The sequence below is a fragment of the Colobus angolensis genome, unplaced genomic scaffold (assembly GCF_000951035.1).
Source record: "Colobus angolensis palliatus isolate OR3802 unplaced genomic scaffold, Cang.pa_1.0 Scaffold220, whole genome shotgun sequence".
Classification (NCBI taxonomy): Eukaryota; Metazoa; Chordata; class Mammalia; order Primates; family Cercopithecidae; genus Colobus; species Colobus angolensis.
In genome coordinates this window covers 4,535,978-4,548,218 of record NW_012115378.1, presented here as the reverse complement: position 1 = coordinate 4,548,218, position 12,241 = coordinate 4,535,978, and the positions used below count along the sequence as shown (strand labels likewise).

Genomic DNA, 12,241 nt, shown 5'->3' with positions numbered 1-12,241 from the left:
GGATTATGTCCACCTTTTGGCTATTGTGAATACAGATGTTATGCACATTTGTATATGAATTTTTGTTTGAACATGTTTTGAATACTTTTGGATATATATCTTGGAGTCAAATCGCTAAGTGATAGCTAATTTTAGGTTTCACATTTTGAGGAGCCAACAAACTGTTTCTTGGTGTCTAAACTATTTTATATTTGCCCCAGCAATATGCAAGGGTTCTAATGTTGAAGAAAAGTGGAAAGAGTGGGCATCCTTGTTTTGCTCCTGTTCTTAAGATGAAAACTTTCAGTCTTCACCATGGGTATAATATAAACTAAGAGTTTCTCATAAATATCCTTTATTGTGTTTAATACGTTCCCTTACAATGTAGTTTTATGAAAGGTGTGGGCTTGTGTCACATTTAACTAATTTTTGTATGCTAAACCACTCTTGCATTTCTAGGATAAATCTCACTGATCATGATGTATAATTTTTTTTTTTTTTGCGACAAAGTCTCACTCTGTCACCCTGGTTGGAGTGCAGTGGTGCGATCTTGGCTCACTGCAACCTCTGCCTCCCAGGTTCAAGTGATTCTTGTGCTTCAGCCTCCTGAGTAGCTAGGATTACAGGTACCCGCCATCATGCCTGGCTAATTTTTGTATTTTTAGTAGAGACCGGGTTTCACCATATTGACTAGGCTGGTCTCAAACTCCTGACCTCAGGTGATCCACCCGCCTCGGCCTCCCAAACTGCTGGGATTACAGGTGTGAGCCACTGCGCCCGGGCGTATAATTATATTAATGCGTTGCTGAACTCAGGTTGATAGTATTTTGTTGAGGATTTTGTCAGTTTTTGTTTGTTTGGTTTGTTTTGTTGTCCAGGCTGAAGTACAGTGGCACAATCACAGTTCATTGTGAACTTGATCTCCTGGGCTCAAGCACTCCTCCAAACTCAGCCTCTGGAGTAGCTAAGACTACGGGCATGCGCCACCACACCTGGCTAATTTTTGTTGTTGTTGTTGTTTGTTTGTTTGTAGAGATGGGTTTTGACTATGTTGCCTAGGCTTGTCTCAAACTTCTGGGCTCAAGTGATCCTCTGCCTTGGCCTCCCAAAGTATTTGGATTACAGGTGTGAGCTACTGTGCCTGGCCTGTCATGTATATTCATGTATATTCTATAGTTTGCTTGTGATGTCTTTGTCTGGTTTCACTATCAGGTTATTGCTGGGATCATAAGATGACTTAGAAATTATTTCCTTCGTTTTTTGGAAGAGTTTGAGAAGGACTGATATTAATTCTTCTTTCAATGTTTAGTAGAATTTACCAGTGAAGCCATGTGGTCCTGAGATTTTTTTTGTTGGGGAAGTTTTTGATTATTGATTCAATCACATTATTTGTCATAGGTCTGTTCAGGTTTTCTACCTCTTCCTGAGACAGTTTTAGTAGTTTACGTGTTTTTAGGAATTAGTCTCTTTCATCTTCGATAGTTTGTTGATATACATTTGTTCCTAGTATCCTCTTATAATCCTCTTTATTTCTGCAGAATCTGTTGTAGTGTCTCAAATTTTGTATTATTTAACTTGTAATTGAGTCTTCTTTTTATTTTTGGTTAGTTTAGCTAAAGGTTTGTGAATTTCATTGCTCTTTTCAAAGAAACAACTTTTGTTTTTATTGATTCTGTGTACTATTTTTCTAGTCTCTATTTCATTTATTTCTACTTTAACCTTTATTTCCTTCCTTTTGCTAACCGTGGGTTTAGCCTACTCCTCCTCTTCTACTTCCTTAAGGTATAAAGTTAGGTTACTGGATTTGAGATCCCCTTTTTATATGTAAGCATTTATAGCTCTAAATTTCCCTCTGTGTACTACTTTTGCTGCATTTTGTAAGTTTAACTACATTGTGTTTTCATTTTCACTCACCTCAAGGTGTTTTCTAATTTCCCCTGTGATTATTGCTTTGACTTACTGGTTTGTAAAACACCATTTGTTTAATTTCCACATATATATGAAATTTCCAGGTTTCCATTTGTTATTGATTTCCAGTTTCATTCTATTGGGTCAGAAAAAATACCATGTGTAATTTTGATCTTTTTGATTTCACTGAAATTTGTTTTGTGGTGTAATACATGATCTATGCTGGAGAATGGTCCACGTGCACATGAGAAGAATGTGTTTTCTGCTGTTGTTAAGTGGAGTATTCTGTATAAACTGGTTAGCTCTAGTTGGTTCATGTTATTCAAGTCTATTTATTTACTGATCTTCTGTTTAGTTATTTTATCCATTATTGGAAGTGGGGACATTAAATTCTCAAAATCCCGTTGTAGAACAGTCTATTATTCCCTTCACTTCCGTTAGTTTATATGTCTGTTTTGAGGCTGTATTGTTAGGTGTATTTATAGTTTATATATTTTCTTGGCAGAATGACACTTTTATCAGTGAATCAAGTCTTTTGTCTTCTGTAACAGGCTTTGATTTAAAGCCTATTTTGTGTGACATTGGTATAGTCACTCCAGCTCTCTTTTACTTACTATTTGCATGGAATATGGTTTTTCATCCTTCTGCTTGTAAACTACTTATGCCTTTGTATCTCAGGTGAGACTCTTATAGACAGAATATAGTTGGATTATCTATTTTTATCCATTCTACCATGCTCTACCTTTCAATTGGAGAGTTTAATCCCTTTACATGTAAATTAATTACTGATAAGGAAGGGCTTATTTTTGCCATTTTGCTATTCATTTTCTATATTATTTATTTCTGAACTCCTCCATAACTGCCTTCTTTGTAACTAGTTGATTTTTTTCTATATATTGTTTAGTTTGCCTCTCTTTGTTTTCCTTTATTTTTTAAAGTAGAATCTTAGTGTTTATCCTGAGGATTACAATTAATACCTTAACTCTATAAAAACTGAATTAAAATCAATGTAGCTTCAATAGTATACCTATCTATTTATATATAAAGAACTCTGTTCCTTTACATCTCTGCCCTTTCTCTTATGGTATCAGTTTCACAAATTACATAGTTAACCATTTTGTGTTCATTAGCAGAAATTTATTATTATGAATTTTATCCATTTGACCTTATAATCACATAGGGAAACAAATAAGAATTACAAAACAAAAATACACTTATACTGGATTTAACACTTACCTTTGAAGTTAACTTTATTATTGTTTATTATTTTATCATATGGCTTCCAGTTACTCTCTAGTGTCCTTTCATTTCAGCCTGAAAGACTACTTATAGGATTCTTATAGAACTGGACTGCTAGTGATACACCCCTTTGGTTTATCTGAGAATGTCTTAATTTCTCCTCTCTTTTTGAAGGATACTCTTGCTGGATTCAGAATTCTTCATTGGCAGTTTCTTTTTTCCTTCTGGCATTTAAATATGTCACCCCACTGCATTCTGACTTCCACAATTCCTAATGAAAAATTCACTGTTAATCTTACTGAGGGTCCCTGGTACATGAAAAGTTGCTTCTCTTGTGCTGTTTTCAAGATTCTCTTTGTCCCAGGCATTTGACACGTTAACTAAAATGTATATTGGTGTGGATCTGTTTGACATGATTTTATTTGGAGTTCACTGAGTTTGATGGATGTATAGATTTAAGTCTTTATCAAATTGAGGAGTTTCTTAGCCAGTGTTTCTTCAAATATTTTTTCATTCTCTATCCCTTTCTTCTCACACTTTTTGACTGCTATTAGGCTTGATGGTATCCCTTAGGCTTATTAGGCACTTTTCATTTTTCTTTATTCTCTTGTCTTTCTTCTTTCTTAGACTAGATAATCTCTATTAACCTATCATCAAGTTCACTGATTATTCTGACTGCTCAAAGCTGCTACTGAACCCTTCTAGTGAAGTTTTTAATTTCAGTTAGTTTACTTTTTGGCTCTAGAGTTTGTTTTTTGTTGTTGTTGTTTTTTTTTTTTTTCAGACAGAGTCTCATTCTGTCGCCCAGGTTGGAGTGCAGTGGCACGATCTTGGCTCGCTGCAACCTCCGCCTCCTGGGTTCAAGCGATTCTCCTGCCTCAGCCTCCTGAGTAGCTGGGACTACAAGTGCATGCCACCATGCCCAGCTAATTTTTGTATTTTTTTTTTTTTTAGTAAAGATGGGGTTTCACCATATTGGCCAGGCTGGTCTTGAACCCCTGACATGATCTACCCGCCTCAGCCTCCCAAAGTGTTGGGATTACAGGCATGAGCCACTGCGCCCGGCCTAGAATTTCTATTTGGTTAATTTTTATAATTTCTCTTGAGATTTTACATTTGTTGAAACATCACTTTTCTGCTTTAGTTATTTGTTCATGGTTTCCTTTATTTGTTTGAAGATAATTTAAGCCAATTGATTTATCTTTGTCCAGTAAGTTCAAATTTTGGGTTCCCTTGAGAACAGTTTATGTGAATTTATCCTTTTTCACTGTGAATGAGCCAAACTTTCTTTTCTTTGCATTCTTCATATTTACTTTTTGAAAACAGGACATTTTGAATATTTTAATGTGAAATAAAAACCAGATTACACCATTGGATTTGCTATTTCTGTCTGTAGTGGGTTATTGTTTGTTTAGTGACTTTTAGGAACACTCTTTCATAACGGCTGTATTATTTGTCATGTGTCATCATTGAAATCTGTTTCCTTAGCTTACTGGTGAGCTAGTGTTTTGTGTGAGTTCTCTTAAATGGCTGGCAACAAAAGAAAGGAAAAAGAAAAGCAATACTTTCCAATCTTAGCAGATTTGGTCTGCCTTAGGGTAATCCTTCCAGGCTTGCCTAGGCTGTTTACAACACTGACTCTGCCTTCAATTCCTGCCCATGCAGATCTTAAAGGTCAGCCAGAAGTAAGATTAGGATCTTCTCAGTATTTTTTGAACATTTTTCCAGCCCTATGTGCTCTTTCAAATCTCCAGTATATTGAGAGATTTTCCTTCATGTATCTATCTCTTTTTCCAACCTATTTTTTCACAGGAATTTTGGTCTGGTTAATGCTTGTCCTAGCTGTTATCTATAGCCTCAGGCTGCTGTGGCAAGTATATGCCTTTAAACGCTTTTTGCAAACACTGCCTGAAAGTAGCCCCAGCCTTGTGATTGCTCCAAGTCAAGCAAAGTCCTTACGCTAGTCTTTCCAGGAGCTATCAGACCACTCAAACACAATTCTTTGAGAATGATGTTCCTATTATTCCCTCTGGTACTAGGAATCTGCACCACAGGTGTGCACTGCTCTCTTTCTAGCTGCCACAAGTCTGAAGGCTGGAGAATGCGGAGCAGGCAAATTACAATGCCACAGTGCTCTCTTAATGCAATGCAGCAGCTTCCTTCTTCATTGAATTTTCCCCTACTGGTTATTAAATTTTTACTGGATTCCAGATTTCTGCAAAAGTCGATTCTGACCAATGTTTTTGCAAATTTCATAGTTGTTTTTGTGGAGGGATGGAGCTCTGGAGATCTCTATTTTGCCATTATCAGTGATGTCCTAATTCTCATATTTTAAAAAATATATTGTAATATCTATTGTGAAAAATCTTGCATTCGATTTTCTATTCCTTTTGAAGTTAAACTGGATTATAGCAGATGACTGAAATTTTGACATTAAAAATAAAATAGTTTTAAAAAGCATGAAATTTTCTTACCATTCTTCAAAAGAAGTTTCAAACTGTCAAAACAAAAGATCTCAATAAAAATCAAATCTTAAACATATTAAAAAACAGTGAGTAAACGTCACTTAAACTTGTCAATTCTCTTTACATATCTCTACTTCACTATATTTTTGTCTACTTATACTCTCGGTTGTGTAAACCAAAAATAAAATTCTAAGCCCCCCAACTGACTGAGTAGTTCCCCACAACTCTTGGCCAAGGGGACCCCAAAGAAACCTAAAAAAACTAGTTAAGGACATGATGGGAAAGGGGATTAGACATGCCTCATTATGACCTCCTGCCTTTGTAATCTAGACACAACAGACCAGCTTTAAAATTGAAACAGAAATCTTAAGATAAACAAAAAAGACTCTTTGTAGCAATAATATACCAAATTCCCACCTGATTCTGATATAGCATCACATGACAGATAACAGGCCTTGAAAGAAATCAAAGTATTTCACTCCAAAATGTATTTCTTTGACATATTCTGAAATGGTCCTGCAAAACCATCTTTTGTGGCAGAAATTTGCATTCTGTAGAGAATCTCTTGCCCTTACTGGGTCCTTTTTAGTGGGGCTGACATCTCTCAAGGTCTGATACGAGACGTTCACCATCTATTCTCTCTGAAGCCTGCTACCTGGAGGCTTCATCAATATGATAAGAACTTCGGCTTTTTTTTTCTTTATTTAATGGTCAATTCAACAATTCAGGCAAGTCATATCTTTCAACCAATTATCAATCAGGAAACCTGAATTCACCTATGACCTAGAAGTCCCCATTTATAGCTGTCCCACCTTTCCAGGCCTAACCAATATATAACTTGCATGTATTGATTTATGTCTTTCCCTGTAACGTCTACTTCCCTAAAATGTATAAAATGAAGCTGTAGCCCAACCACCTTGGGTTCATGCTCTTGGGACCTCCTGAGGCTGTCATGGACCATAGTTTTTAACCTTGGCAAAATAAACCTCTAAATTGATTAAGACCTGTCTCAGAAACTTATTGGTTTACAGTTGTTTCCCAGGAAGTACACAAATCTCCTATCTATTCATATTGTTTTATTCTTAACTCTACCTAATTGTTCTGACCTTTGTCTCTGTGATTCTAAATCTTACTCATTCATCAAGGGACAGTTCAAATGCTATTTATTCCCAAAAGACTTTCCTAACAGTCAGAAGTACATGACATCTATTCAATTTTAATGTGTTACCAAAGAGTGGTGAATACAAAATTATACGTGAGTTCACATATTTAGAGTTCCATAATATTATGCCTTTTCTGGCCTATAAAGTCATTGGCAGGGGTTATTTTCTACAGATATATTCTAAGAGTACCTTGGGTTGTACAAGTCATAAATTATCAAAAATGCAAAACCAGAATGTTACAGGTTTCATAGATTATCTCTAATTCAAGATGTTTATTTGGCATACATCATAGAGTATATTTATACAAACCTCAGTGGTATAGCCTACTACACACTTAGGCTATATGGTATAGCCTATTGCTCCTAGGTTACAAACATGCACAGTGTGTTACCATACTGAATACTGTAGGCAAGTATAGTACAATGTATTTGTGTATCTAAACATATCAAAATATAGACAAGGTACAGTAAAAATACAATAATGTAATCTCACGAGACCACTGTTGTATATGTGGTACATCATTGACCAAATCATGAAAAAGACTAAATTCATATACATAATAAAAAAACTGATGAATGCAATTATGTTTAAAATCCCAATAGATTTTTTCATATAATATGCCAAGCTTATTCTAAAATTTATATGGAAGAGCAGTGTATCAAGAATACCCAAAGAACTCTAAAAAGGTAAAAAGAACTACCACATCAGATATCAAAACATATTATGACTCATGTAAATGAGTGAAACCAGATATTGGCATAGGGAGGTAAAATTGACCAGTGGGATGGAAAGGGCCAGAAATAAGTAAAATCATATATGAAACTTTGATGTATGATAGATATGGTATGGCTGATTTATAAGAAACGACTGGATTTGAAATAAAATCAATGTGGAAAAACTAATTTTCCTTAAAAAGTAAAATTAGCCATCTATTCCATTCATATGCAAAAAGAAATCAATTTCACATTGTTAAGCAAATCTCCTAAGAGAAATTAAAATTTTAGTAGCTATAAAGTAAAACTGTCATAGGATTGTGGTATGGAAATTCTTCTTAAACAAGACACAAATCACTTAAAAGCAAAAATAAAGTGATAAATTTAATTACATTAAAGTTCATAAAGTAAAAAGACACGTCACAAACTGAGAGAAAGTGTTTACAACACATACAACTTATTAAAGGTAACAAGTTCCTACAAGTCAATAAGAAAATACAAGTAAACCCAAAAGAAAATGGCAAAAGATAAATTGGCATTTTGCAGAGAAGAGAATAAAAATTCAGTGAGCATGTTAATAAGATTCTAAACTAATTAATAATCAGGAAAATGTTATTCCTTGATTTTGGAAACTGGCATTCACAGTCCTGCATAATGCAGAAACCTGCATGACGTTGATTTACATGACAGTTCTAAGAAGCCATTTGAAGTTGAAGTATCACAAGAGAGTCAGGGGAAAATTGGTTAAGAGGCACTTCAGTGAATTGTGATATAATTATCCAAAACTTCTGAAGTCTTCAACAAGTTAGCAATAATTAATATTCTCAGTTTGATCTTCTTTATAGCTCAATAGAAAATCATTTTATAAAGATAAAACATTATTACTCAAAATTTTTGAAGCAGAGTGCAATTTCATATGAAGAAATGTTTTAAGGTAATATATCAAAACATGACCTTAGCAACAGTGTTTAGAAGTAACAAAGAAATAATTAAAAAATTATTTTAGTCAGTCTTTGATCTGATATTTGGAGGCAAAATTTCCGGTACCTAGCATTTAAACACTATTTATTCAGGATACTGAAGTAGTTAACACAGAGAAGGCCTACAACTCCAGAGAAACATTTGAAGTCTTACATTAATAACTGCCTATCTGAAAAATTTGGACAAATTTTAGAAGTTTCTCAAACTCACTTTAAATTATTATTTTAAATAAAATTCCTGATTATAATTAAGCTTAGAATTTCACTTGTCATAAATAATTGTGGTATGTAGATGCTTTGATTAAAATATCTAATATAATCAATTATATCAAACTAAACACAAGACTGCATACAATTCTTATTTCTGATTTTATCAAAATAGCAAATGAAAACAAAGGTGGAGGGGGAGCTAAAACTGCCCGATTGGATGTAGTTTAAAAAATTATTACATTATAGGGGAAATGAAACACTTCATTTACTTACAGCTCTAAGCCACATTGCCCACAAACTTCTGCTTGATAAATCTAGCATTTTCATGGTCCTTGTTTATTTAGCTCTATATTTTTACTGGAAATTATTACCAAATATTTAAATATCTAAATGATATTGTTGAGACAAAAAGTATTCATAAAACCTTCTATTTTCTTCTGCAAAAATAAGAAAATAATTAACCTTATGTTAGAAATTTTTTTTAATGGACGATAACAAATGCTAGTAAGGATGTGAAGAAATTAGAACCCATTTATATTGCTGGTAGGAATTTAAAATAGTTGGGCTATGGAAAATAATTTGATGGTTTCTCAATAAGCTAAATATAGAATCATCACATGACACAGCGGTTCCACTCCTAGGTACATACTCAAAAGAACTGAAAACAGGTACTTAATCAAATCCTTATATTATGTAATATATAATTATATAATATATACTACATGCATGTTCATAGTGGCCCTATGTACTATAGACGAAGGTGGAAACAACCCAAATGACTATCAACAGATGGACAGATACCAACTGTAGTATATGTACACAATAGAATATTATTCAGCTATAAAAAGAAACAAATTACTGATACATACTACAATGTGAATGGACCTCCCACATTATGTCTAGTGAAAAAAATGCAGGTTACATATTGTATGATTTGATTTATGCCAAATATCCAGAATAGATATAGCTATCAAAATTGAAAATGAAAAAGGAAAATTATCTCTATTTGCAGATGACATGATCCTATAAGCAGAAAACCTCAACGCTACACAAAAAACCTGTTAGAACTAATAAATGAATTCAGTAAAGTTGCAAGATACAAAATCAATGTACAAAAATTAGTAGCATTTTTATACATGAATAATGATCTAGTTGAAGAGAAATTAAGAAAACAGTCCCATTTATAATAGCATAAAATGCCTAGGAATAAGTCTAATCAAGTAGCTGAAAGATTTGCACACTAAAACTATAAAACATTAATGAAAGAAATTGAGCATGATGCAAATAAATGAATAAATAGGTGTTCACAGATGGGAAGAATTAATATTGCTAAAATAATCATAGTACTCCAAGCAATATATAGATTTAATGCCATGTCTATCAAAATTCCAATGACTATTTTCACAGAAATAGAAAAAGAATATAAAATTAATATGGAACCACAAAAAATACCAAAAGTCCAAAACAATGCTGAGGAAAAAACGTAATGTTGGAAGCATCAGACTTCCTGATTTAAAATTATATTACAAAGCTATCATAATCAAAACAGTATAGTCTTGGCATTAAAAACAAAAACATAGACCAATGGAATAGAATAGAGAGTCCAGAAATAAGTTAAAACATAGATGGACAACTAATTTTTGATATGGGCATCAAAAGGACACAATGAGGAAAGAATAGTCTCTTCAATAAATGATGCAGGGAAAACTGAATTTCTATCACCAACAGAATGAAATTGTATCTTATCTTAAACAATACACAGAAATCAATTCAAAAATGGATAAAAGACCTAAATGTAAGATCAGAAGCCATAAAACTCCTAGAAAAGAACATAGAGGAAAACTCCTTGACACTGGTCTTGACAACAACTTTTGGGAATCACACCAAAAGCTCAGACTTCGAAGACAAAAATATAGAAATGGAACTGCATCAAACTAAAAAAAAATAAGAAAAGTCCAGTTACATACCGGGAAAAAAATAATTGGAAACCACATATCTGATAAGGAGTTAATATGAAAAATGTATAAAAAACTCTTAAAACTCATTAGCAAAAACCAAATAATCTGTTTTAAAAATGGGCAAAGGACATGAAGAGATGTATCTTCAAAAAATGCATACATGGCCAACAGGTATGCAATAAGGTGCTCAACATCACTAATTATCAAGGAAATGCAAATTAAAACCACTATGAGATATCACCTCACACATGTAAGGATGACTACTATAAAAAAGACAGGAGATAAATGTTGGTGAGGGTATGGGGAAAAGGGAACCCTAGTACAACTGTTGGTGTGAAGGTAGAATGGTACAGCCATTAGAGAAAACTGTATGGGCGTTCCTAAGGAAATTAAAAGTAGGACTACCATATGACCCAGCAATTCATCTTTTAGGTATACACCCAAATGAGACGAAAGCACCAGCTCGTAAAGATATCGTCACACTCACGTTCACTGCAGCATTATTCACAAAAGCCAAGATATGGAAACAACCTGAATGTTCATCGCTGAATAAGTGAATAAAGTGAATAAAGAATAAAGTAAATAAAGAAAATGTAGGGGGTGTGCTTGTGTCTCTGTGTGCACGTGCACACATGTATGTGTTTGTATAATGTGTGTGTATATGTTTATGTGTGTATGTCTGTATGTGTATATATATGCATATATACGTGTATATCTGTATACACATATATACACACATATTAGCTATACATGTATATATACATATATATACACACATACTAGCTATACGTGTATATATACATCTATACGTATATAGCTAATATTCAGCTTTACAAAAATGGAGAGCCTGTTATTTGCCACAACATAAATAGCTCTGGAAGACATTATACGAAAGGAAATAAGGCAGACACAGAAAGAAAAATGTTGCATGACCTCACTTACATGTGGAATGTATTTTTTTATGGAGTTCAAATACACAGGTAGAGAATGAAACACTGGTTCCCACAGGTGGGAGTCAGGAAGAGGAAATGCAGAGATGCAGGTCAGAGGATACAAAGCAGTAGATATGGAGTATGAATAAGTCTAGAGATCTAATGTAAAACATGAGGACTAAAGTTAATACAATTGTATTACATTAGGAATTTTTGTTAAATAAGTAGGTATTTGCTGCTCTTGTTACAAGGATAAGGCACTATGTGAAATATATGAGACTAGCATAGAGATATGTTAGCCGGCTTCACTGCAGTAACCGTTGTACTACTATACTATCTATGTGTCTGTCTATATGTATCTCAAAACAGCATGCTGTAAACCTCAATTAACACAATAAAATTTATTTCAAAAGAAAGCAGACTGGTAGTTGCAAGACTTGGGTTAAAAAGAGAATTAGGAGTAAATTCTTAATGGATATGGGGTTTTATTCTGGAGTAGTGAACATGCTTTATACATGAACTCCCTATGCTATTTTCTCAATTGTTCTGTAGGTCTAAAGTGTTTTAAAAGATAATTCATTAAAAAAAAATGAAGTAGAGGAACACAAAACATAATTATCTAATTCAAGGAAAATATGTTTTAATAAAGCAAAAGAATATGGCTGGGGCTTTTGAGACATGGAGGTAAACCAAA

The 12,241-nt window shown here is 33.6% G+C and overlaps 1 protein-coding gene across 1 annotated transcript in view; it reads right to left on the bottom strand.

Moving 5' to 3' along the window:
* Positions 1-12,241, bottom strand: part of CCDC178 (coiled-coil domain containing 178) — a 486,917-nt gene that overhangs the window by 445,498 nt on the left and 29,178 nt on the right. The window contains exon 4 of the mRNA XM_011943718.1: positions 5,601-5,623. Coding sequence (XP_011799108.1) covers positions 5,601-5,623 — 23 coding nt within the window. The remainder of the gene's footprint in view (positions 1-5,600; positions 5,624-12,241) is intronic.